Source organism: Plasmodium gallinaceum, assembly GCF_900005855.1.
Source record: "Plasmodium gallinaceum strain 8A genome assembly, contig: PGAL8A_v1_76, whole genome shotgun sequence".
NCBI lineage: Eukaryota > Apicomplexa > Aconoidasida > Haemosporida > Plasmodiidae > Plasmodium > Plasmodium gallinaceum.
Window position 1 is genome coordinate 1,887,841 of NW_021628238.1, and position 24,075 is coordinate 1,911,915.

Below are 24,075 nucleotides of genomic sequence, written 5' to 3' on the forward strand. Positions count from 1 at the left end.
TAATATATGAAATTTTTTTTTTTATTATTTCAATCAATAAACAAAATCAAAAATATCAAATGTATAAAAAAAAAAAAAAGCTATTAAAAAATAAAAAAAAAATTTCTATATCAAAAAGTTAAAACATCTCCGAAAAAATTATTAATAAAAAAGATTCTATGTGAAAACAAAATTAATTAAAATAGAAAGTAATAAATAAAAAAAATTAAATAAAAAAAAAAAAAAAAAAAAAGAAATTATTGTGAAATAAATAGTGGTAAGGTTTCTTTTTCAAAAATACCATCTTTTTCAATTACACTATTTTCTTTTACAATACAATCAATTAGCTAAAAAAAAAAAAAAAAAAAAAAAAAAAGGATTTAAGTAACATATACAATTAAAATATTTCATAAATTATTTTCTCTTTTTGATAAATTACTTTGCAATTATTTTCAATAACAACATTATCACAAATAATGGAGTTTTGAATTACACAATTTTCATTAATTGTTATATTATCCATTAAGATACTTCTAAAAATAGAAGTATTTTTTTTTATTTTAATATTTTTGCCTATTAAAAAAAAAAAAAATGAAAACAAAATATAAAAACAAATACTAATAGTTATATATCTAGGAATATATAACAATAAAAATGAGAAAAAAGAAAAATACACAAAAAGGAAAATAAAAAAAAAAATATACCAAGTACTGATTTTTTCAAAAGTACATTTTCTTCATGGTTAAAATGGCTACTAATTATACAATCCCTATACTGTAATAAAAAAAAAAAAAAAAATAAAATAACAAAATTTAAAAATTAATTTATAATTTTACTTTAATAAATATATTTTAAAAATGTTTAATTCTTAATTTTATTCAATTTTTTTTTTTTTTTTTTTTTTTTTTTTTGGTACAGATTGGTTTTTTTCTGTTAAGAGAAAAAAACAATAAGGAGGCAAAACATTCTTTAGTTGATCATGTCTAGTAACGCAAAACTAAAAAAAAAAAAAAAAAAAAAAAAAAAAAAAAAAAAAAAAAAAAAAAAGTATGACAAAATGATCTTAAAAACTAGTAAAATTTACTTTAATCAATAAAAAATAAGAAGAATAAGATACTTTATTTTATTAATTTTTTTTTTTTTTTTTTTAAAAGTTACAAGTAGATTAGCTTTAAAGAAATTAGGTATGTTATTAATCCTCTGACAAAATCCTGTAGTTTTTGGTTGTACATAACAAACAACACTTTCAACATTTTCATGCTAATAAAAAAGTAAAATATGTAAATTAATGTAACTTAATTTTCTCAAGTAATTTTTTTTGAAATATTAATTATTACGTTATCAATGATATCTGCTATTGGTAATACTTTTTTTATCTCGTTATCATTTGTACCTTCATATTTATCAATTAAAGTATTATACATATTAAATTTAAATTCAGATTTACAATATCCTATTGTTTTTTTTTTTTTATTTTTTTTAAATAAAAAAATAAATTATATATAAATAAAATCAATAAAATAATTTAAAAAAAAAAAAAAATATATTTTATTACTTGATGATACTGGTGTATTTTGTATTTTTACTAAATAAGGTATTAAGTCATACTAAAAAAAAAAAAAAATAAAATAAAATAAAATTAAGAAAATAAAGAATTAAAAGAAACAACTAAAATAATTTTAAAATTAAATCACTTAAAAGAATTTTCTTTATTATGTAAAATACCTTTATACTGGTGAATTTTTTTTCTTTATGTTCTAATATATTTAAAATATAATGCTTAAAAATATAAACGTGGCTATCTAATAGATCTGTTTTAAGAAGAAAATTTTTATGAAGTAATAAATTTATTTTACTTATTTTTAATTTCCCATTTTGCTTCATTGATAAAGAATCTTTTATACTAACAACTCTACTATTTTTATCTATACACACCCATACATGATTTTCTAAATTTAAATATTCATCTTTAATTTCTTTTTTTTTTTTTTCTGTGCTTTTTATTTGATCATCCTCCAATAGCAATATTCCACACATAGCATTTTCTCCTCTAAATAAATCTATTACAAATTGCAAAAAAAAAAAAGAAAAAAAAAAAAAAATAAAATGAATAATAAAAAAGTAAGTCCATAAATTTTTAATCTAAAAAAAAAAAAAAAAAATACTTGCTAATGAATGAAAATCAACAAATCCTAAAATATCACAACTAACAACTATAAAATCTGTCTGAATATATTGAAAAAAAAAAAAAAAAAAAAATATGAATATATATTTAAATAAGTTTAAAAATATTTTGTTAACTCTATTATATTTATCATTTTACTTTTATTTTATTTTTTATTTGTAATAAACATTGAACAGAACCAATATCTTCATTATCACTTGTAGAATAAGATTCTATATCTATACAGTAATTATTTTTACTTTTTTTATCATCAAATTTATAATTATCTGGAAATGCTTCATTTATATAGTTCACCATATCATTATAATATTTTCCATTAACAACAATTGTTATGTATTTTAATTTCTGTTCAATTATATTTTTAATTATATAATAAATCATACATCTATTACATATTTTTATCAACGCTTTACATTTATTATCACATAATTCATTCGTAAAATTATTTTCATCATTAGTTAAAATAACAACCTGAAATTCAATAAAAGTGCCAGCAGGAACTCTTGAATAATTTAAATTTGACATTTTTTATACTAATTAAAAAAAAAATAATAAAAAAAGAGATCTTACGTAAATTGCATTTAAAAAAATATAATATAAAATTTTTTTTTAAGAAAAAAGTATATAAAATTTTTAAGAATATTTAATACAAAAAAAAATAAGAAAAAAAAAAAAAAAAAAAAGGAAAATTTTAGTATGCATAAAAAAGTACCAAAACTGTTGATTTAAAAAAAAAAAAAAAAATAGCAAAATATATACACAAAGATTCCTATTTTTGTTATTTCTTATATTCATAATTATTTAAATAATATAAAAATTAAAGAGATTATTTATTCTTTTATCTGTTTTTTAAATCATTTTTTATGTTTAAAAAAAATGTATACATATCAAATTTAAACAAAGATAAAATGAAAAAAAAATAAAATTGAATATACTTGTTATTTTAAGATATATTTTCAATATATTTGATGTGAAATATAACTAAAATATCTTTATATTAAATAAGTATGTTTTTTACTGTTTAAAAAAAAAAAAAATAAATAAATACTACATCTTTATATATATATATATATATATTAAACAAAAAAGTTAATTTTTTTCAATGAACATATGGAAAATTCTAATACTAATATAAATAATTTATAAAAATTAAAATTATTGTTTTTTCTACATTTTTCGAAGTCATTTTTTTCTTTAGAATTCTTTTTTAAAATTTTTTCTTCTAAAATTTGATTTTGCTTATGGTTATCTAATATTTTTTTGATATTTCTTTTTGTAATTATATGATTGTATATTTCAGAATTAATAATGTCTTCATTTTCCTCACCTCCCCTATATGTGTTGTCTTTATTATTATTTATCATATTATATTTTGTTTTATTATTGTAATATGCAATTGCAACATCATAAGTATTTTTTAAATCCTTTTTCAATTCATTTAATTGTCGTGATGTATCATCACTTTCTTTTTCAATACATTCATCATAATTTTTCAATTCGTTGTTAGCAATATATAAGTTATTTTTTTTTTCATTATTTAAATACAACTCATTTGAATTATTTATAATATGATTTTTCTCATCTTTCTTTTCATAATGTTCTACTGAAATATTTTCATTATTATACATAACCATATTATTACATACTTCCTTTTCCTTGTTAATTGTAACATTATTATAAATTTGTATATTTTTGTTATTATAATAATTATCTGTAATATTATCATAGTTATTATCATTTGTTATTTCATCTATGTAAGAAACGTTATGATGATTTTTATAATTATGAGTTCCATCTTTTTCTTCATTTAAAATGAAATTATTATTCTGATCTGTTTTATTTTTAATATTATTTTGTATTGTATCTGTTTGTTTATTTTGGTTATTTATTTGAAACTCTTCACTACTTCTCACATTTTCTTCTTTTTCTTTTCCTTTTAATTGTTTTACAATATCATTCTCTACAGAAGAATAAGAAACACTTTCTTTTATGTTTTTTTTCTTGTCTAAATCTTTTTCTTTATACGTTGCAACATTTAAAATATTTTTTAACTTATAAAAAGTACTTTTATTTATACTTTCTTTATTTCCTTTAATAATATTTAAAAATATATCATCATTTATATATTTACAAAAATGTATATTATCCGCTATTAAGGAAAAATTATAATCATTATCATTGTTGTTAGCTATATGTTCTTCTGTGAATTTCCTATAGATATAATTTAAAATAATTAAATCATTCCTTTCATTTATCACTTCTTTATCTGATCTTTTATGTAAATATTTCTGTTTTTTTTGTAACTTTTCATAGTTATCATTAAAAGTACTATAATCTATTTTTTTCTCTACTAATTTAACGATTTTACTTTTGTCTAAATTTAATATACATAAGGTATATAAAAGTTCAATAAGATTAACAGAATTCAATTCTTCAAAGTTGTTACAACAATCTTCAATTAAATTTGCAAATAAAATACGTTCACAAGAATTTAAATGGTACTCATAATTATTATTATTATCATAAATGTTATAATACTCTTTTATTTTTTTTTTTTCATTATGTTTTTTAAAATATTTATTTTTATTTATGTTATTTTTTAAATTATTAACTATAATATTATCAGAATTATCTATAGGACACAATAGATTACTATTAATATTGTCTAATTTACTACCATTATTACTACTACTATTATTATTATTTTTTTTTTCTTCATTACAGCTATTTATTATATATTCACTTTTATTATCATGAAATTTATCATTATTTTTATAAAAAGAAGAAGATGAAGAAAAGGAAAATGATTCTTCAGAATTAGTATTATTTTTTTTTATATTTCTATATATATTAGAACTGTTAAATCTAGAATTTGCAGAATTTCCTTCTTTTTCTTTTTTTATACTATCTTTATTATTTTCTACACTGAAGCTTCTATTTGTTTTTTTAATTGTGTTATTTAAATCAAGTAAAGCTTCATTATTATTATTGTTAATTGTATTTTTGTAATCGTAAAAGTAATTTTTATTAATTTTATTATTATTAATTACATGATTTTGCTCATATTGCAAAAAATTATAAGCTAAAATTTTAAAAATTATTGATTGGCATATTGGTTTTCTATAAAAATAATATGGAAAAATTTTTTTTTTTTTATAGTATTCATTAATTAGTAATTCATAATTTTTATATTCATCTAAGGATTCTTTTGAAATATTTATCATATTTTTTTGTTCTTGTTTTACATCTTTTGTCTTCTTTAAATTTTCAAAATAATTTTTTATGATTAAAATTTTCTGACAACTAAAACTACATGAAATAGTTATAAATTCGTATAAAGGAATAAAATGCAAAATATTTATAATATACTCACTTATATCTTTTAAAAATTCTGTACATATTACTTCACAAATGCATAAAGACCACATAATATTAACAAGCAACACACTTTTATTTAATTTTTTAATATTATTTCTGAAATAATTCATCATTTTATTAAAAAAATATGGATAATCATTATTTTTTATATTTAAATTTGCTAGAACGCATAATATATTTGTGCACATATATAAATTTAAATTTTCTACTTGATTACAAAAATAATTAATAATTTTATCAATATTTTTTTTATGATCATTATTTGTATATTTTTCATCATGTAAAGAGCATATATGTAACAAATGTAAATACATGCATAAATTTTCATTATTGTTATTTTCTATATTAATTATCATATTATTATTCAAATATGTTTTGCATTTTTCTATTTCAATTATATTACAATACTTAAAGATATAAGTAATACAAAAAATTAATTCATTTTCTATATCCATATGTTCTACTTCTTTATACAATATCCTTAATAAATCAATATACAAAATATTTTTTTTTAACACACATAAACTCCATGCTATTTTATATATATCTATTAAACTAATTATTTTCATATTTTCATCTAAATAAAAACATTTTTTTCTATCATTATCATTATGTTTGTAAGTAATATTGTCATTTTTATTATTGACACACTTAGTTGATACACTTTCTATTTCTTCATTTTTATTTTTAACTATTCTTTTATTATAAAAAGTAAAAAAGTTAATATTATATTCCGTTTTCACTGAATTATTTTCTATATTATTTTTGTTCTCTTCATTTTTTATATCTTTTTCTTCTCCATGTTTATATTCATTCTTTTTTTCATCAGTTAATGTATTATTACTAGAATTATCATTCAGTTTAATTTGTATATAGTAATATTTATTTTCATTATAATTTATTTTGTTTTCTTTTAATAAACATGTTTTTAAATTCAAACAATATAAAAATTTATTTAAAAGATTTATTAATATTACATCTGAAAATTCATTTTTTGTAGAATTATTGTTTATATTAAAATTTAGAAAATACAAAGCTAACGCTAATAAAATATTCATATTTTTAATATTTATTGGTATACAGTTAATTGAATCACTAATATATTTGCAATAATCTTGATAATTATTTATATTATTCAACTCATCTAAATTATTTTTTTCTTTACTTGTTTTTTTTGGATAATTATTAACATGAATAATATTATTATTATTATTATTATTATTAGAAGTAGTAGTAGTATTATTAATTGAAGTAGTAGTAGTAGTAGTAGTATTATTAATATTACTATTAGTAGTATTAGTTGTAGCAGTAGTAGTAGTTGTTGTTGCAGTATTATTATATATTTTTAGTCTGTTTTGTTCAATTTGTTTATTATTATTACCCACATATCCTTTTTTTCTGTTTAATGCATATATATTACTATTATTATTATTATTATTAAAATTATTTAATAAATGACTTTTTTTTATATTATCATTAAATATATTGGTTAGTTTATTTTTAGTAAAATATAAAGAATTTAATCTACTATTATTTATATTATCAACGAAAACGTTATTTTTTTGTTCTACATTATTCACATCATCCATATATACCTTTAAATTATGATTATTATCTTTTTTATTTTTATTTCCATCTTTACATATCAAATTACTATCAATAAGAAAATTATTTTTTTTGTTTTCATATGTGCTATTACTAATATTATTCTTTATGTTAGAATTCATATATTCATTATTTACTTCTTTAATTTTATTACATACATTAATATTTGTACTAATTTTATTTATATTTATAAGATTTGTATTGTTTAAGTAGTTATTTTTTTTATTTGTTAAGTTATTTTTAGTTAAATCACAAGAGTAATAGCTTTTTTTTTCTTTTTGATTTATATACCTCGATGTATCATTTAAATTTTTTAATTTCTCATTTTCTATATATAGATCACTTATGTTATTTTTATTCTGAAAGTAATTTAATGAAAATTCTGGTTCTATAACAAAAGGATTACTTTTTTTTATTGTTTCATTATTTTTTGTCAAAAAAGTAGACTTATTTAAAAATGTATTATTATCTACATTTTTTTTCATATTATTGTTAGAATTCAAAAAATTTACAAAGTTAATATTACTTGATAATATACCTTCATTTTTTTCTAAACTATTCTCACTGTATATTGAATTATCTATTATACATTTGTTACCCAAATCGTTATAATGAATTATACTTTCTTTATTTAAATGAGATGCAGAAATGTTTAAATTATTAACTAATGATTCATCATTTTTTTTAATATTTGTACTTAATGCACTTAAATTTACACTGTCGTAATTTAAAGGAGAATCAATAATTTTACTTGAATCTGAATATGTTGATTTCAAAAAACTTATGTCAAATATATCGTTATTTATATTATCTATATTCACTGGTTTTTTAACTGAATGATAAAAATTCGAAACATTTGTATTATTCAAGTTATATTTCTTTTTTTCATAATTTATCGTATTATTATTTTTAATGTTATTATTATTAAAGATATTTATACTTTTAAATAATTCTACTTCATTATTATATTTGTTTTTCTCATTTTTGTAAAAAGAGCTAAAAAATGAGTTATTACTATATCTGTTAGTTTTAGTTTTATTTTTTCCATATGTATTATCAGAATTCATAGGGACACTTTTTTTTTTTTTTAAATCTTTTTTCACTACCAATTCACTTTTTAATATACTATTTCTTTTACTTAAATAGTGAACATAATCTTTATTTCTTTTAATTAAGTTTTTTTTCTTACTATTATACAATTCATCGTCTAAATAGTATTTATTAATTCTATTGTTATAATAATAATTATTATGATCATTTATACCATTATTACTAATATCTGTTCTATTTATAAAAGAATTTGTAAAAATAGTTTTGTCATATATTTCCTTTCTTCCTTTTTCATTCTGAACATAAGAATTATTTATATTATATTTATATTTTAATGAATTATTACTATTATTATTATTATTATATTTAACTAACAATTCATCAATATTGCTTACATTAATCTTTTCTTTATTTCCCAATTTTTTATAGTTCCTATTATTATTTTCGAATTTTAAAAAATCATTTTTCATAAAATAATTATCTTCTTTTTCTTTTTTAAATTTATTTAAATTATTCAATTCATCCTTATTAATAGAATTAGAAGGAAAAATTAACTCAGATACATTATTAGGATTTAAAAGTAAATTTTTATACACCTTTTTTTCATCATTTTTTGAGTTAGAATAACCTCCATGAATACTATTATTTACAACATCAGAAATAGAGGATACCTTATTTATATTGTTGTCATAATTTAAGTTACATATTTTATCATAATTTGAATAATTGTTTTTATTAGTTAAATAATTTAATTCATCATTGCATGCATAATTAGATATATTTAAATCTTTATAATCTGATATATCAATATTTTTTTTATAATAATCATTACTATTTATATTTTTATAATCTCCTTTATTTATATATTTATATTCATAACTCAACTTATTTCTTAAATATTTTTCTGCTATTTCTTCAGCGGAACTATGTTTTGAAACTCTTATATTTTCATAATTACTCAAAAAGGAATTAGTATTATTTTCATTATTTAAAATCCCATCATTATTATTATTATTGTAATTCATCTTTCTATTAGTTTTTTTTTTTTTTTTTTTTTTTTTTTTTTAAATTTATAATATATTTATTATAATTATATTTAAATTGTTTTATTAATAAAATTTATTAATTTTAAGAAAACATTCAAAAGGCACTACATCTGCCTATGCTATACATACACATTTATATATGTATAAATTTAATATTAATAATTTATAATAGTAAAAAAAAAAATCTATAAAAAAACAGTATACATATATTTTTTATATTTCTTTAATTTATATTGTTAAGTAAAATATAAAATGTGTATTAAAATTATTTCATAAAAGATTTACATAGTTTCTAAATTATGTGCTACATGCTTTTTCAAGAATTCTAACAAAGGAAAATTTATGAAAAAAAAAAAATTTATGTAGAATATACAAATAAATATTATTGTATGCATATATTTATATTTTTTATTCAAATAAATAAAAGTATATTATAATAAAGAAATATGCAATTTTAAAAAATAAATTTTTATTCACATTTAACTCTTTTAATACATAATAATAAATATTTAATTGGGATATAATATTTTACATTGTTCAAAAGAAAATATTCAGTATAATATTTACTTCATTGAAAAAAGAAAAAAATTATAATTTATATTCATGTCTTTTCAATGTTAATCTCAATAAGTATTTAATATTTTTTATAGTTTCTTTTATATTATGTATATATATATTTAATAAATATTATATAATATTATAAGAATATTTTAATAAAATCCATGTCTATCAATATGATGTTGCACTAATTAAAAAAAAAAAAAAAAAAAAATAGCAAAAACGGTCATAAAATTAATTTCTCTGAAAAAAAAAAAAAAAAAATACTTCAAAAAATCAAAATAGTTTTTGTGTAACATATTGAAAAGGTAACTGAAAAAAAAAATACATAAATATATTAGATATTTTTGGAAACATGGTATTATTTACAAAAAAAAAAATATATTCTTGAAAAATGATATTCAATTTTTACTTTTCATTATAATAAAATTAACCCAAAAAAAATTATTCTTGTAGTATCTTATGTAATTTTTTTTTTTTTTTTTTTTTTTTTTTGTTAATACATATATATTTTGCTAACATTAAAAAAATATATATATGTGAAAAAATTTTGATTTTTTTCTTTATACTATTTTATATTGCACATATTTTTTAACTTAAAAAAGGGATACTTATATATAATAAAAATTTTTGTATTAAAAAAGATAAAATTCTTTTACTAATTTTCAAATAACCAAAAAAAATTTTCAATTTAAATTTAAATTTTTCTTTTTTTAAAATTTTATTATTATTATTATTTTTTTTTTTTTTTTTTATATTTTTTTTTTTTTTTTAAATAGAATTATTGAATATTTTATAATGTTCATTTATAATATTTTAAATTAATTTTAAATTTAAATCTCATTAATATAAAATGCTTATTTTTGCAAGAATCTTTAATTTTTGCATACCCAATATTGCTTCTGTTGAAAAAAAAAGAAAAAAAAGTAACATAATATGTATTTCTTAGACAAATAAAAATATGTAATACAAATTTATAAATATTTTTTTTTTTTTTGAATACGGAGACACACAACTATATTTATTCTTACAAATATTTAATTTTTATCGATATTATTAATACAAGCTAAATATTGTTAGAATTTTTAAATTGTAATAAATAATACAAAAGGAAAAAAAAAAAAAAAAATAATAAATAAATCAGTTTATATAAACATATGCTGAACAAACAGATAAGTTATTGTTTATATCATTTTTTAAGTATTATGAAAAATAAAAATAAAATATTGAAATCATACCATTAAATTAAACAGCATTAATCAATAAGCAATTTTATATTAAGTGAAAACTACATAAACTAACAATACACTTAGCCTTATTTTTTTAAATATTTGAAATACATAAACTTTTAAAAAATGTAAGAAATATATGTAAAAAAAAAAAAAAAAAAAAAAAAAAAAAAAAAAAAACTTTATATATAATTTTTTTTTTTAAATCTTCCAGAATAAAATATAGTTGTAGGGTTATATATGAAACTTTATTAATAATAAAATATTCTTGAAAATTAATGGAAAATTGTTATAATTTTATATATAGAACATTTAAGATGAAATAAAATTAAGAAATTTAAATATTTCTTCATTGTTATAAAAAAAAAAAATTTCAAGATTTCATGAAATACTCAAAATAAAATACATAATAACCAGAAAATATAACATACTTTAAATGTTAAAAAAAAAAAGTGAAGAAAAATAATAATTAAAACAAATATATAAATGTTAATATGTAAAAAATATAATTGGGTAAGTTAAAAGAATATACTTCAATAATGAAATATCTATATAAAAAAAAATATTATATCACTAACAAGATAATTGTTTTTATTGTACTTTAATTTTTTTCTTTTCTTTTTTTTTTTTTTCTTTTTCAACATATGAATTGTATCGATTATGATAAAAATAAAAAAACAAAATTATTCTGCAACATATCGAAGTCTAAAAATAAAGAAAACTCATGTTTTTTGAATACCAACAATAACAATTTAAAAAGAGAAATTAACGATGAATTTACTAATTTTTACATTAGCAGTGATGAGAATGAAACCAAGTGGAAAAAGAAAAATATAACAAATGAGTTTTTATTTGAATATGAATTAAATACAGAAACAATTGGAAACTTTGTTGATATAGATGATAAAAACATACCATATATTAATAATAACTTTAATAATCATATAAATAGCAAAAATATTCTCCTAATAATAGATTTTTTTGTTTATAATTTATTTTTTCATTTAAAAAATATTGGCAAAAATATAAATAATTTTTATTTATCCTTTAATAAAATTATTTATCCTTTTCATTTTAGTTTTTATAATAATATTTGCGAAAATTGTATTTTGAAAGATAATAAAAATAACATATGCAAAGAAAAGAACATAATCAATTTTAGTGAGTTAAATAAAAAAAATTCTGAACATGTAATAAATAAAAAATTTAAGGAAAAATTTGCACACAATTTTAACAAAGAAGATAAAAATGAAAATGAATTTTTACCAAATATTTTAAAAACATGGTGTGATAGAATAAAATATATAATCACTATTTATAATAATAATAAAAAAAACTATAAAATAAAAAAATATTTTTTGAAAGATAATCATGTAAATTATTTGAAAGACAAATATATTTGTGAAGAGAAAAGTAGATATAGTATAAACGAATGTCTGAACACTTTAGAAGATATAGTTTTTAATAATGAAAAATCCAATACATTTAAAAATGTTTATTTTCTCCCAAAAGAAAAATATTTTTTAAATAATAATAATAAATTAAAATATAATAAAAAAAAAAAGGATATAAAAATATCCGTAGGTGAAATAAGCGATTTTTCTAGAAACTCATGTGAAGAAATAAAAATAAATAGTGTAAATCCTTATTTATCTGAATATTGTAATCATTATTCAAAATTATTTGATGATGACATAACTGATTTATACATAATTAATTACATAAAATGTAAGATCGAAGAATATTTTAAAAATGTAGAAGTAAAAAAATTTTGGGATATAATAAATGTGAAATATTTAACAGAATTTGATTACAAATATTCATATAAAAGGATGAAGGAAAAAGAAGAAAATACATCCAATAAAAAATACTATGACTCCATTTACGATTATATTCAAATTATAAAAAAAAACCAAACTAAAAAGAACATTAAAGAGAAGGAAATAATCGAAATTAATAAAAATATTAAAAAAGAAATAACAAGCAGTAATCACAATTTTAAAAATGAAAGTTTAGATAAGGAATTCATATTTAAAGATTTATTCAATAATACTATTAAAAATTATAATGTTAATGAAATTGAAATATATTTAAGCAGTTATGATAACATATTCTTAAAATCAATAACCCGTTTTTATCTTCTATTAAATTTTTCAGTAGAATTATTATCTATACTTTATGAAGATGTAGATTTATATTCCATTCGAATTTTTTCCTTGTATGAAAAAATAAATGAATGTATATATAAGGAAGAATGTAAAATAAGAATGCAAAATTATGAACAGATTGAAAATGATAGTATAATGAAAAATAATGAAAGTTTTAAAAAAAGTACATTTAGTTACAACCATATAATAAACAATTCTTCTAAAAAAAGAAAACCATATAACCAGGATATTAATATACATTATTTAAACAACTTTGATAAAAATGATAATACAACTGTAAATACATTTTCGAAATATAACGAAGTAGACAAAGTAAATTATTATAGTTATGAAAGCAATAATGATAACAATATTATAAATAACATTAACTGTACACATGAAAATTATAACAATTACGATACAAAATATAACACTAACAATAAGTATATAAAATCAAACTTTCATACATATACAAGCTACAGTGATTATTCATTTTCTGAGAAGAAATTGGATACAGTAGTTTTTCATTTATTAAAATTGTTGTTAAAAAATAAATATGATGAACAAACAAAAAATAACAATAATATTTTGAATTATTTGAAGATCGAGAAATATAAAGAAATATTAAAAGAAATAAAAAGTTTAATTAAGTATACAATAGAAAAAAAAAAATATGTAAAACCTATTATTAATTATTTATTAGATGTATATAATAAATATAAAGGTAAAATAAGGGAATTAAATTGTGAGAATGTTACTAATTCAAAATATCTAAATATTCTCAAAAAAAATTTCCTTTTACATTCATTAAATTTTTATTCATTCCAATTTTTTTCAAATAAAGATTTGCTAGTAAATTTGAAGAAAAAGTATTCGTTAAAAAATAAAAAGATTAAAGAATGGAAATTAAAAATTCCAGGAAAAATTAATAAAAAGATTATAATTAAGAGGCTTAAAGAATCTCTTAGAATTTTTGATTATAATAAAATATTGTCAACAAAAATATTTAACGACAAATATAATAGCATCAATAAATCAACCAAAACAATTTTAAAAACAAAAATAAATAAGAGATTATTTATTAAAAAAAAAAGAATGAGATATTTGAGAAAATTGAGGCATTATGTTTATTCTTATTTTTCATCAATTCAATTATGCTATAATTCAAGTGGAAAAACAGATTTTTTTTTTGAAAATAATGAACATATTTCTCATAATGTATATAAAAATTGCTTTTTAAAAACACTAAATAAAATAAAAATAAAAGAGAAGGTTACTGAAATTATAAAAAATAAAAACACTATTTATAAAGAGGTGATACGAAAAATGAAAGATAAAAAGAGAACAATAGAGAAGAATAACTTAGAAAATTATGAAAAATATTATAATACTTTTGTAGACTTATTAAAAATTATTAAAAATCAGGACGTACTCATTTTGAATAATTTATTTAATATGTTAAACAATATTAATAAACAACTAAATTTATTTTATGCCAATATATGCCATTGTATTCCCTCACAAAACTCAGAAAAAGTAAATGTGGAAAACTTAATGAAGGAAAAAATAGAGTTATTAAAAGAAGATATTAATTTCAATAATAATTATAATTCTAATTCTAAATTATTTCCTATAGATGACATTATTTGTAACTCTGATGTACCAAAGAAAGAAAATAATAACATTAAAACAAAATTTGAGGATAATTTAATAAATTCGTTTTTTAATAAAAATAATAAACAAAAAACGAAACAAACATATCTTGAAAATTTTACTTACTTTAGTGAAGTAAATAATAAGGATAATCTTCATATAAATGATAAAAGGGATGAAATAAATAGTAATCAAAATAATAATATAAACGACAAAAATTATGATTTGCAAAGTGGTAATAACTTATGCATTAACAATTCAAATAATAGTATTTATAATACACATTATAATTCCAACAAAAAAAATAGTAAAATTTTCAATTACGACAATTTACATAATAAAAATAGTAAATATTATGTATGCGATTTTAAATTAATGAATTCAAGGAATAATAATTCTAATTTACCTCACATTAATAATATAAATAAAACAGTGCTTCACAAAAAAAAATGTTTTAATTCAAATTTATTTTATAATTCAAATGATAAAGAATTTAAAAATTGTGTAAAATGTAATTCTATGTTAGATAGAAAGATATTAGAAAAAAAGAAAAAAATGTTTTATAACTTTTTTAATTTAAAAAAGTATTATAAAGAAAAGAAGAAAAAAATAAATTATTTAATGTATGATTTAAGTATTTTAAAAGAATATTTTTATACATATTTGAAAAAATATTTTGATGACATTATTATTTTACTTGAATATTTTTTTTCTCATTCTAATAATTATTTTTGCATTGATACTAATGAAAATACTTTTAATATTAAAAATGAAGAATTAATTTATCATATTTTCGCCTTATCAAATTATGATAATTTTAATAATGTTAATGAAGATATATCTGATTATTTAAACGCAAAAAATAGCCTGTCTATAAAAGATTATAATAATTATATATTAGTTAGAAAATTAAAGTTTTTTGTTAAGAATGATATAATACAATTTATTAATAGAAATATTAATTTAATAAATAATAATGTATGTTTAAAAATAGGAAATATAAAAAAAGCATTTAATGTGATATTTAGACTATTAAAAATATATAACTGCAATAATGAAATACTTATATACAAAATATTACTATGCTTAATTTTAAAGTATGAAAAATACTGTAAAAAAAAAATAGTTAAAAAAAATACTTTGAGTAAATTATCTAGCAATTTAAATGAATATCAAATTGAAAATGATTTTTTGTACAACAAAAAAAAAAAAAAAATTCTAGAAAAATTTGGTATACATGATATGAGTATATCTAAAGATATTGTGTTATTATTAAAATATGTTGTACTATTTAGTAAGGATAAAAGTTACACAACTGAAGATATTTTAGATAGTTATACTAATAATTCTTTAGAAAATGATACAAACAACCATTTTTATAATTTATCAACTTATAACGAAGAATGTACTTTAAAAAATATTTTAAATAAATTAATAAGAAAAAAAAAAAAAATGTTATATTGTGAAAACAAATTAAAAAATAAAATAACAATGAACAATGAAGAACAACATGTAGATCATCTATCAAATATATATGAAATTATTTATCCTAACAATTTAAAAAATTACGAAAATATTAAATTATATATTACCTTAGAAAAAAAAAGAAAAACAAATAGAAAAAGAAAATTATTGTGTGAAGATGATCAAATAGAAAGCAATTTTAATTATGAAAACATAAAAACGAAAATTAAAAAAATTAAAAAGATTGTTATTAAATTTATAGATGATAATAAATATGTATTCCCATATATATTTAACACATTTGATTTTAACATAAATCAGAATGTTGATTATGATATTATCAACTTGGATAGTAACTTCAAATTTTTTCATTATATTAATAAAAATGAATACTCTTTTAAAAACTCAATTTTGAACTTTGTATATGGATATCCTATATTCTACATACAAAAAAATGATGATATAAATAACTCATTTAATAATAACAGAAATTTAGAAGATTTTTTATCAAGTAAAAATGGTGAAGAAATAAAAAAAAGTGATAATAACAATGATTGTTATAATTCTAACAAGTATAATTCTAAAAATAATAATAATGACACCTGTATTAATAATGACAATAACAGTATTGCGAAAATAAATTTTAACATGGAAAACAATTATTTTAAATACAATTCTACCAGTTTAGAAACATTAAAATGTAAAATTTCAAAGGATAATAACAAAACAAATAATAAGATTAAAGAAAATTTTAATAATATATATAAAATGAATAACAAAAAAAAAAATATAAATGATAACAATAAAATTAGAGAATCTTCTGATTATTATGAAAATATAAAGAAATCAAACGATACAAAAATTAAGAAAAATTATATGAAAGAATTTAGAAGAAATAAAAGAAGAGAATTAATAAACATTTTTAACAATTCAAATATTTCTAACAGTATTCCTTTAAAATATATTCATCTCTGTGTCATATCTGATATTTTTAAATATTTAAATTTACATCATATTTTGAAAGACATTTTTATAAAGTTATATGAAGAAAAATTAAAAGAAATTCAAGAAAAATATGATTCAAATAACAAGCATTATTTGCCAAAAATATTAATATGCTTTTTATTTTATTTTTATTCCTTTTTAGATATAATATATGGAACAAGAGATGGAAATTTTATCAACATGAGTAACAACGACAATTACAATATTTTTAATAATTTTAATAATATAGTATTTAAGAAAAAAAAAGAAAAAGAAAAAGAAAAAAATAATTCTACCAATGAAATTCAAAAAAAAAGTTTTATATACTTGAATAATAGATTTAGCAAAAAAGATAATTATTTATGGATACTAAAAAAAAAAGAAAAAAACGACATAAGTTCATATGTTGATAAAATTTTTCTAACTTTAAAAAAAAATAAACAAAATGAAAATAACAGGTTTCATTTTAATTTTGTTACATTTTTAAATTATTATTTAGATTATAATTTTGCCTTTTTAAATAATACTAAAAATTTAGAGGAAAATAAAAGTAAAAATTATTTGTTTGTTTATAATAATAATAATAATGATAATAATAGTATTTATGAAAATTTTGAGGGAAATATAAAAGAACCATTAAACTTAAATAATAATAATACTTTGCTATATAAATATTTCAATATAAACATTCATAATATTGAAGAAAATACAAACTATATAAAATCATTGCTATATTTATCAAAGATTAATTTTTCCTTATTTTCGCATTATCATGATAAAAATTTTTTTTTTCTTAAAAATTATGAATTAATTCAAAAAGAAGATTATGAAGATGAATATACATATAACTCTAGTGATTCTACAGGTTTACTGAAAAGGATAGAATTTATGCATGATTTAATGAGAAGTTATTTGAAAGAGTTATTAGAAAAAAAAAAAAATTGTATTATAGATGCATTAACAAATTATAAATATTGTAAAAAAGGATTAGAAGATATAAAATTTGCCTATCATTTAACATATTTATTAAATTATGGGGACAAAAAAAATAATTCAGACTTTGTAATATATAAAAATTTATATTATTTACTAATAGAAAAGTTATATAATGAAAAATTAAATAAAAATATAGACAGTGAAAAAATAGTCTACTTTATTTTAAATTTAGTTAAAATGACAAGAATAATGAAAGTGAAAAATAGTAAAATGGAAAAATTATTTAAACTTCTTCAAAAATATTCAGAAAAATTTAATGATTTTCATTTCAATGTGTTTAGTAATATTTTCCTTTTTATATATGAAGATGCAAAGATAGAAAATAAAATATTTTTGAAAAGATACTTTAATAAATATTTTAATGATACAAAAATTATTTTACATATATTTAATCACATTTTGAATTCTTCAAAATACACAAAAAAATTATTGCAAAAAGACAAAAATGAAAAAATAGAAGATAATAATATGAATAACAATAATTCCCTTTCTATATGCACACAAAAAGAGGATATTTCAAGTACTAACAAAAATTATTTAGAGAGATTTATTTATTTGAATAATAATAATGAAGCTCCTAGATATACAAATCCATTTTCATTAAGTAATTTCTTTCAATTAAATAATAATATCAATGAAGCACATATAAAAAAAGAGGAATCTTTAAATATAAATCAGGAAGCAATTAAAAATATTTTTTTAAAATATAAAGATATATATTCTAGTGATAATAGTTCTAATAATAATAACATATTTAAAATAAAACATTTAAGAAATGTTAATTATATTAGATATGAAAAAGAAAGAGTAAAATACATATCTAGTAAATTAAACAAAAATAAAAGGAATAAAAATAAGATAAACAATAAATATGAAGGAAATAAAAAAATGCCTATTAAAATAAACGAAATCAAAGAAAAGAAAAGTAATATTTTTATTAATAACAAAAATAATAAGAGTAATAACAATTTCATGAATGATCATGATAATAAAAATCAGAATATTAATATTAATGGATTTTTATATTATGAATATTATAACAATAATAATACATATTATAAGTATGATAAAAGAAATGAAAAAAACTCATCTATAAATTTTTTAAATGATGAAATTGAAAATAATAAGCTTGAAAATGAAGTAAAATTTTTGTCTAATTCTTACTACATTAATGAAAATGAAAAAATAAAAATAAATATTCCAAATAAGAAGAAATATCATAATTTAAACATTAAAAAACGTAAAAAGTATGAAGAAAATTATAGCTCTGATGAGTTTTTTGATTTTATAAATACTCATATGCATTTTGAAAAAAGTGTAAAAAAAAAGAATGATAAAAAAAATAATATAAATATCAATGAAATTTATTATGATGATAGTAGTTCTAGTAATTATAATTCTAGCTCAATTGATAATAAAGATAATAAAAAAAAACTTTTTTTTAATATAAGTGATATTAATAATCAGAATTGTGATAAATTTCTTTCTCTTTTAAGTAATAGTGATATAAAAAATTTTAACAAAAATAAAGATGACAATTCTGATGAAAACGATGAATATGATTATTTATACAATACACAAAGTGAAGAAGTGAATAGTAATAATAAAGATTATAAGAAATTCGTGAATTTTAATTATGATAATTCATTTTGTTTTATAAAATATAAGCCTTATCATGAGTTTAATTATAAAAGCAATATAAAAAAAAGAAAAATGAGAGAAATAGAAAAAAAAAAGTTAAGTAAACAAGAAATAATGTTCATACCACTATATATAAGCATCGTAGGTGGAGTAGATATATTTTTGAATAAATTTAATAATTATATTTGTGACATATATATGAATCCTTATTTTTATATAAACACATTTTATTTTGAGAAATATATTAGAAAACAATATGGAAAAAATAAAAACTATGATAATTATTTAATATATGATTATTATTATTACAATTACATATTCTGTAATAAATTTAGCAGCTATTATAGTTATAAAGCAATCAAAAATAAAAAAATAAAAGCAAATACTTATATTAAATTTTTTAATCACAATGTTGTTGCAATGCTAAGTAACACTGCTAACTCTAATAAAGGAGATTTTTATTTAAATAAAAATGAAAAAATAAAAGAGAATAGTTATAAAGAGTTTGCAAAAAATAATAAATATAATAATAAAAAAAGTAATAGTATAAAATTAGACCAAATAATTATGAAAAAAGAAGTAGAAGAAGAAGATGAAGAAGAAGAAGAAGAAGATACAATTATTCAGAATATGAAAAAAAAAGAAACAAAAAAAAATGAATTTAATATTAATAATAATGCAAAAAGTAATTTTAACAAAAGTAATAATATGAAATTACATAACTATGAAAAAGAGATAAATAATGAAAATAATAAAAATTTTCAAACTGTTAATAATTTGAAAAAGGAATTTCATCATTTAAATACATATAAAAATCATAATCATTTTTTTTCCGAACAGCATGAAGAAAATTTTTTCTATACAGATAATAATTTGAGCACAGATGATGAAGAATATAGAATAAATAAAAAGGATATAAATGATATTTATATATTAAAAAGAGATTTATTTATTATTGATTATCTACAGAATTATTTTAACTTTTCTATACTTACAAGAATGAAAAATATTATTGAGGATATGTTTCACAATTATAATTTAAATTTACCATATATAAATAAATATATAAAAATAAATGACAAAGAAGAAAACTGTATGTATGACGAAAACATAAAAAATGAGAAAAAGAAAAAAGAAGATGAAAAAAGAAAAGAGAAAAATACGTATAGAAATTATGAAGAAAATGAATTAGAATTATATGATGATAATTTTAATTTATCAAAGAAGGATAGTAGTAAGAATATATTTTATAATTCATTAATAAAAGAAGAATTTGTAAGTAAAGAAATTCAAATATCTATTACAGTTTTAAATTTAGAATATTGGAAGTTAGAAAATTTAAAAGAAGACGATCAAATTGTAAACAAATTGATACCTGATTCTGTACAAACATATTTTGACTCAATTAATGATATATATCAAAAAAAAAATAGAAATAAATATCTAATTTTTATATATGATATGTGTTATATAGATTTAAATATTAATAATTTTATATATACACTTAAATTATCAGAAGGTTTATTATTCTTATTTTTAAGTAACTTAGAAAATCATACAATTGATATTTATAAAAATAATCTATTATATAATGATATGAAAACTAATAGTAATATATACAACTATGAATATATGTTTATTTCATCCAATTATAATCATAAAGATAATAAAACTATTCATATGATTGTTAATGATAATATTATTTTATATGATTTTCACATAATTAAAAATTCCAAAAATTTATATAATTCTAAAAAAAAGAAATATATTAAAAAAGAATCATTTGATGAGGTAGTAATAAAAAAAGAAAGAGAAAAACAAGAAAAAAAAAATAATAACAATTATGTTAATCACAATAATAAAAAAGGGAATAATATTGTTTTAAATTATGAAACCAAGTCAGGAGAAAACAACTTAAAGGAGGAAATAACTAATTTAAGTGAACATTATTCATTAAATTTCACTTATAATATGAATGATAAAAACAATAATAGTATTAAAAATATTGAAATAGAAGAGAAACATGATGTTTTGGAAAAAATTCAAAATACTAAATTAAAAAAAAATGAACATTTAAATGAAGATATTAAAGAAGAGAAAAGTTTTTATGATACAAGTAAAAATACTTTCAGTAATTCTAATCAAAATAATATAAATTCATTAAATAAACAGATATCAAAAGAAAATTTTTATTATAAGTTGAATTTTTTAAAAGAAATTGAAGAAAGGGAGATTGAAAAAATAGCAATTAATAAAAATATTAATGATGTATATGTAAAGTTACTATTTACAGAAGAGTATTTAATTCAAAAAACAAATATATCAGAAAAATTCATAAAAGAAACTTTAAAAAAATTAACTCGTAAAAATTTTTTACAAAAAAGTACACTTAAAATTATGAATAAAAAGAATAATAAAACAATGCAATTTAATGTCTATTGTATTGCAAATTTTGATAATCTTAGTGATGATGAAAATAAAAATGAACAAATGAACAAACCCATTCCTTTTGTAAAATCTGAAAATGAACTTGAAAATAAAACCTACATTTCTTCTTCAAAAAACAGTGAAGGTAATTTGTTTTTAGAGGATAAACAAAAATTAAATAAAAATAAAATAGTTAATTCTACTAGAATAAATAATAAAGAGTATTTGTTGAATGAAAATAATGTTGTAGAGTCATATAAGAATAAAACACAATCTAATAACATTATTGAGCAAAATTATATTCATACTAGTGAATTTAATGCAAAAAAAAAAGAAAAAAATAATAATGAAATTCATATGAATAGATTAATAAATGATCGTATGCATAACTTTTTTAGTAGTTATATATGTAATAATAGTAAAGATAATAATAGAAATAATGAAAACAACAATAACAATATTGATGATAGTTATGATAATAATAAAAATAATAATAATGTTGATAATATTAAAAATAATAGCATTAATAATAATAATAATAATAATAGTAATAGTAATAATAATAATAATGGTAATGATAATAGTAGTAATAATAATAATAAAGATAATAAGGATAATAGTAATGATAAAAACAACAATGATAACTATAATAGTAATCATAACTGTTATTTAAATTATTCTAACTATATAGTTGACAACGATATTATTAATAATACTGAAAAAAAAAAAAAAATTAATAGAATATCTAAAAAAAACAAAAGAATTAATAAAAATGTAAAAGAAAAAATAAATGTAAATAATTTATTACTATATATTAATAATTCAATTAATAATAAAAATAATGTAAATAAAGAATCATTAGTAAATGAAGATGAAAAATTAAATGAGAAAAATATCAATTTTAACTTTAGTAGTAATATTAGTAATATTAGTAATAATTATATTAGCACATATTATTTTAAATTATATTATTTTTTGTTTACTGCTTTAATTACTTTTTATTTACAATAATGATTTTTTTTTTTTTTTTTATTTTTATAATAATACTTTTTTTTCATCTACAATTATAATTACTATTTTATGTTATTTTTTATTTTTTATTTTTTTTTTTAGATGAACCAGTTGACTATTTTTTAGATAATGTTGTAACTGAAAGTGATGAAGAAAAAGAAATTAAAAGAAGGAGAACATTCGATGATTTGAATTTAGACGAATCTTATGAATTTTATGAAAAAGAGATTTTAAGAATAACAACAGACAGAATGAATAAAATGAAAACTGAACCAGGAAAAAATATATCTACTCCTCTTTTTTTAATTTTAAACGGTTTAAATAAAACATTAACAGAAAAAAAATTAAAAAAAATTACGCAGCAAAATGTTTTAGCTATTCTAAACATTATGTTAAAGAAAAATATAATTACAAGAGTTGGAGGTAATTGGCAACCAAAATAAATATATATAAATTCCATTTTTTTTTTTTTTTTTTTTTTATAATTAGCTCTTATATAACAAATTGAAATATATATAATTTTGGCATATAAACACCTTTCATATTTTTAAATTGATTTTAAAAAAATTTGATTTTTCATTATATATTTTTTTCATTAAAAAGTTTGCATGTTTTTTTTAAAACATGATATTATGTAATTAAAAATTTAATGGCTTTATATTTTTTCTTTTTCTTTTTCTTTTTTTTTTTTTTTTTTTTTTTTTTTTTTGGCTTACATATGT

At 16.6% G+C, this 24,075-nt stretch overlaps 3 protein-coding genes across 3 annotated transcripts; 1 reads left to right on the plus strand and 2 right to left on the minus strand.

The window, feature by feature from the left end:
• Positions 1-236: 236 nt before the first annotated feature.
• On the minus strand, positions 237-2,689 carry PGAL8A_00238600 (translation initiation factor EIF-2B gamma subunit, putative; the record flags this gene model as incomplete). Its single annotated transcript, XM_028671118.1, has 10 exons — positions 237-326; positions 419-552; positions 684-753; positions 896-976; positions 1,138-1,239; positions 1,317-1,432; positions 1,535-1,586; positions 1,705-2,039; positions 2,145-2,205; positions 2,303-2,689. 10 exons carry the CDS (start codon positions 2,687-2,689, stop codon positions 237-239), a joined length of 1,428 nt encoding a protein of 475 aa, XP_028527802.1.
• Positions 2,690-3,240: 551 nt separating this feature from the next.
• On the minus strand, positions 3,241-9,222 carry PGAL8A_00238700 (conserved Plasmodium protein, unknown function; the record flags this gene model as incomplete). Its single annotated transcript, XM_028671119.1, has 1 exon — positions 3,241-9,222. One exon carries the CDS (start codon positions 9,220-9,222, stop codon positions 3,241-3,243), a length of 5,982 nt encoding a protein of 1,993 aa, XP_028527803.1.
• Positions 9,223-11,674: 2,452 nt separating this feature from the next.
• On the plus strand, positions 11,675-23,796 carry PGAL8A_00238800 (conserved Plasmodium protein, unknown function; the record flags this gene model as incomplete). Its single annotated transcript, XM_028671120.1, has 2 exons — positions 11,675-23,273; positions 23,456-23,796. 2 exons carry the CDS (start codon positions 11,675-11,677, stop codon positions 23,794-23,796), a joined length of 11,940 nt encoding a protein of 3,979 aa, XP_028527804.1.
• Between the last annotated feature and the right edge of the window lie 279 nt (positions 23,797-24,075).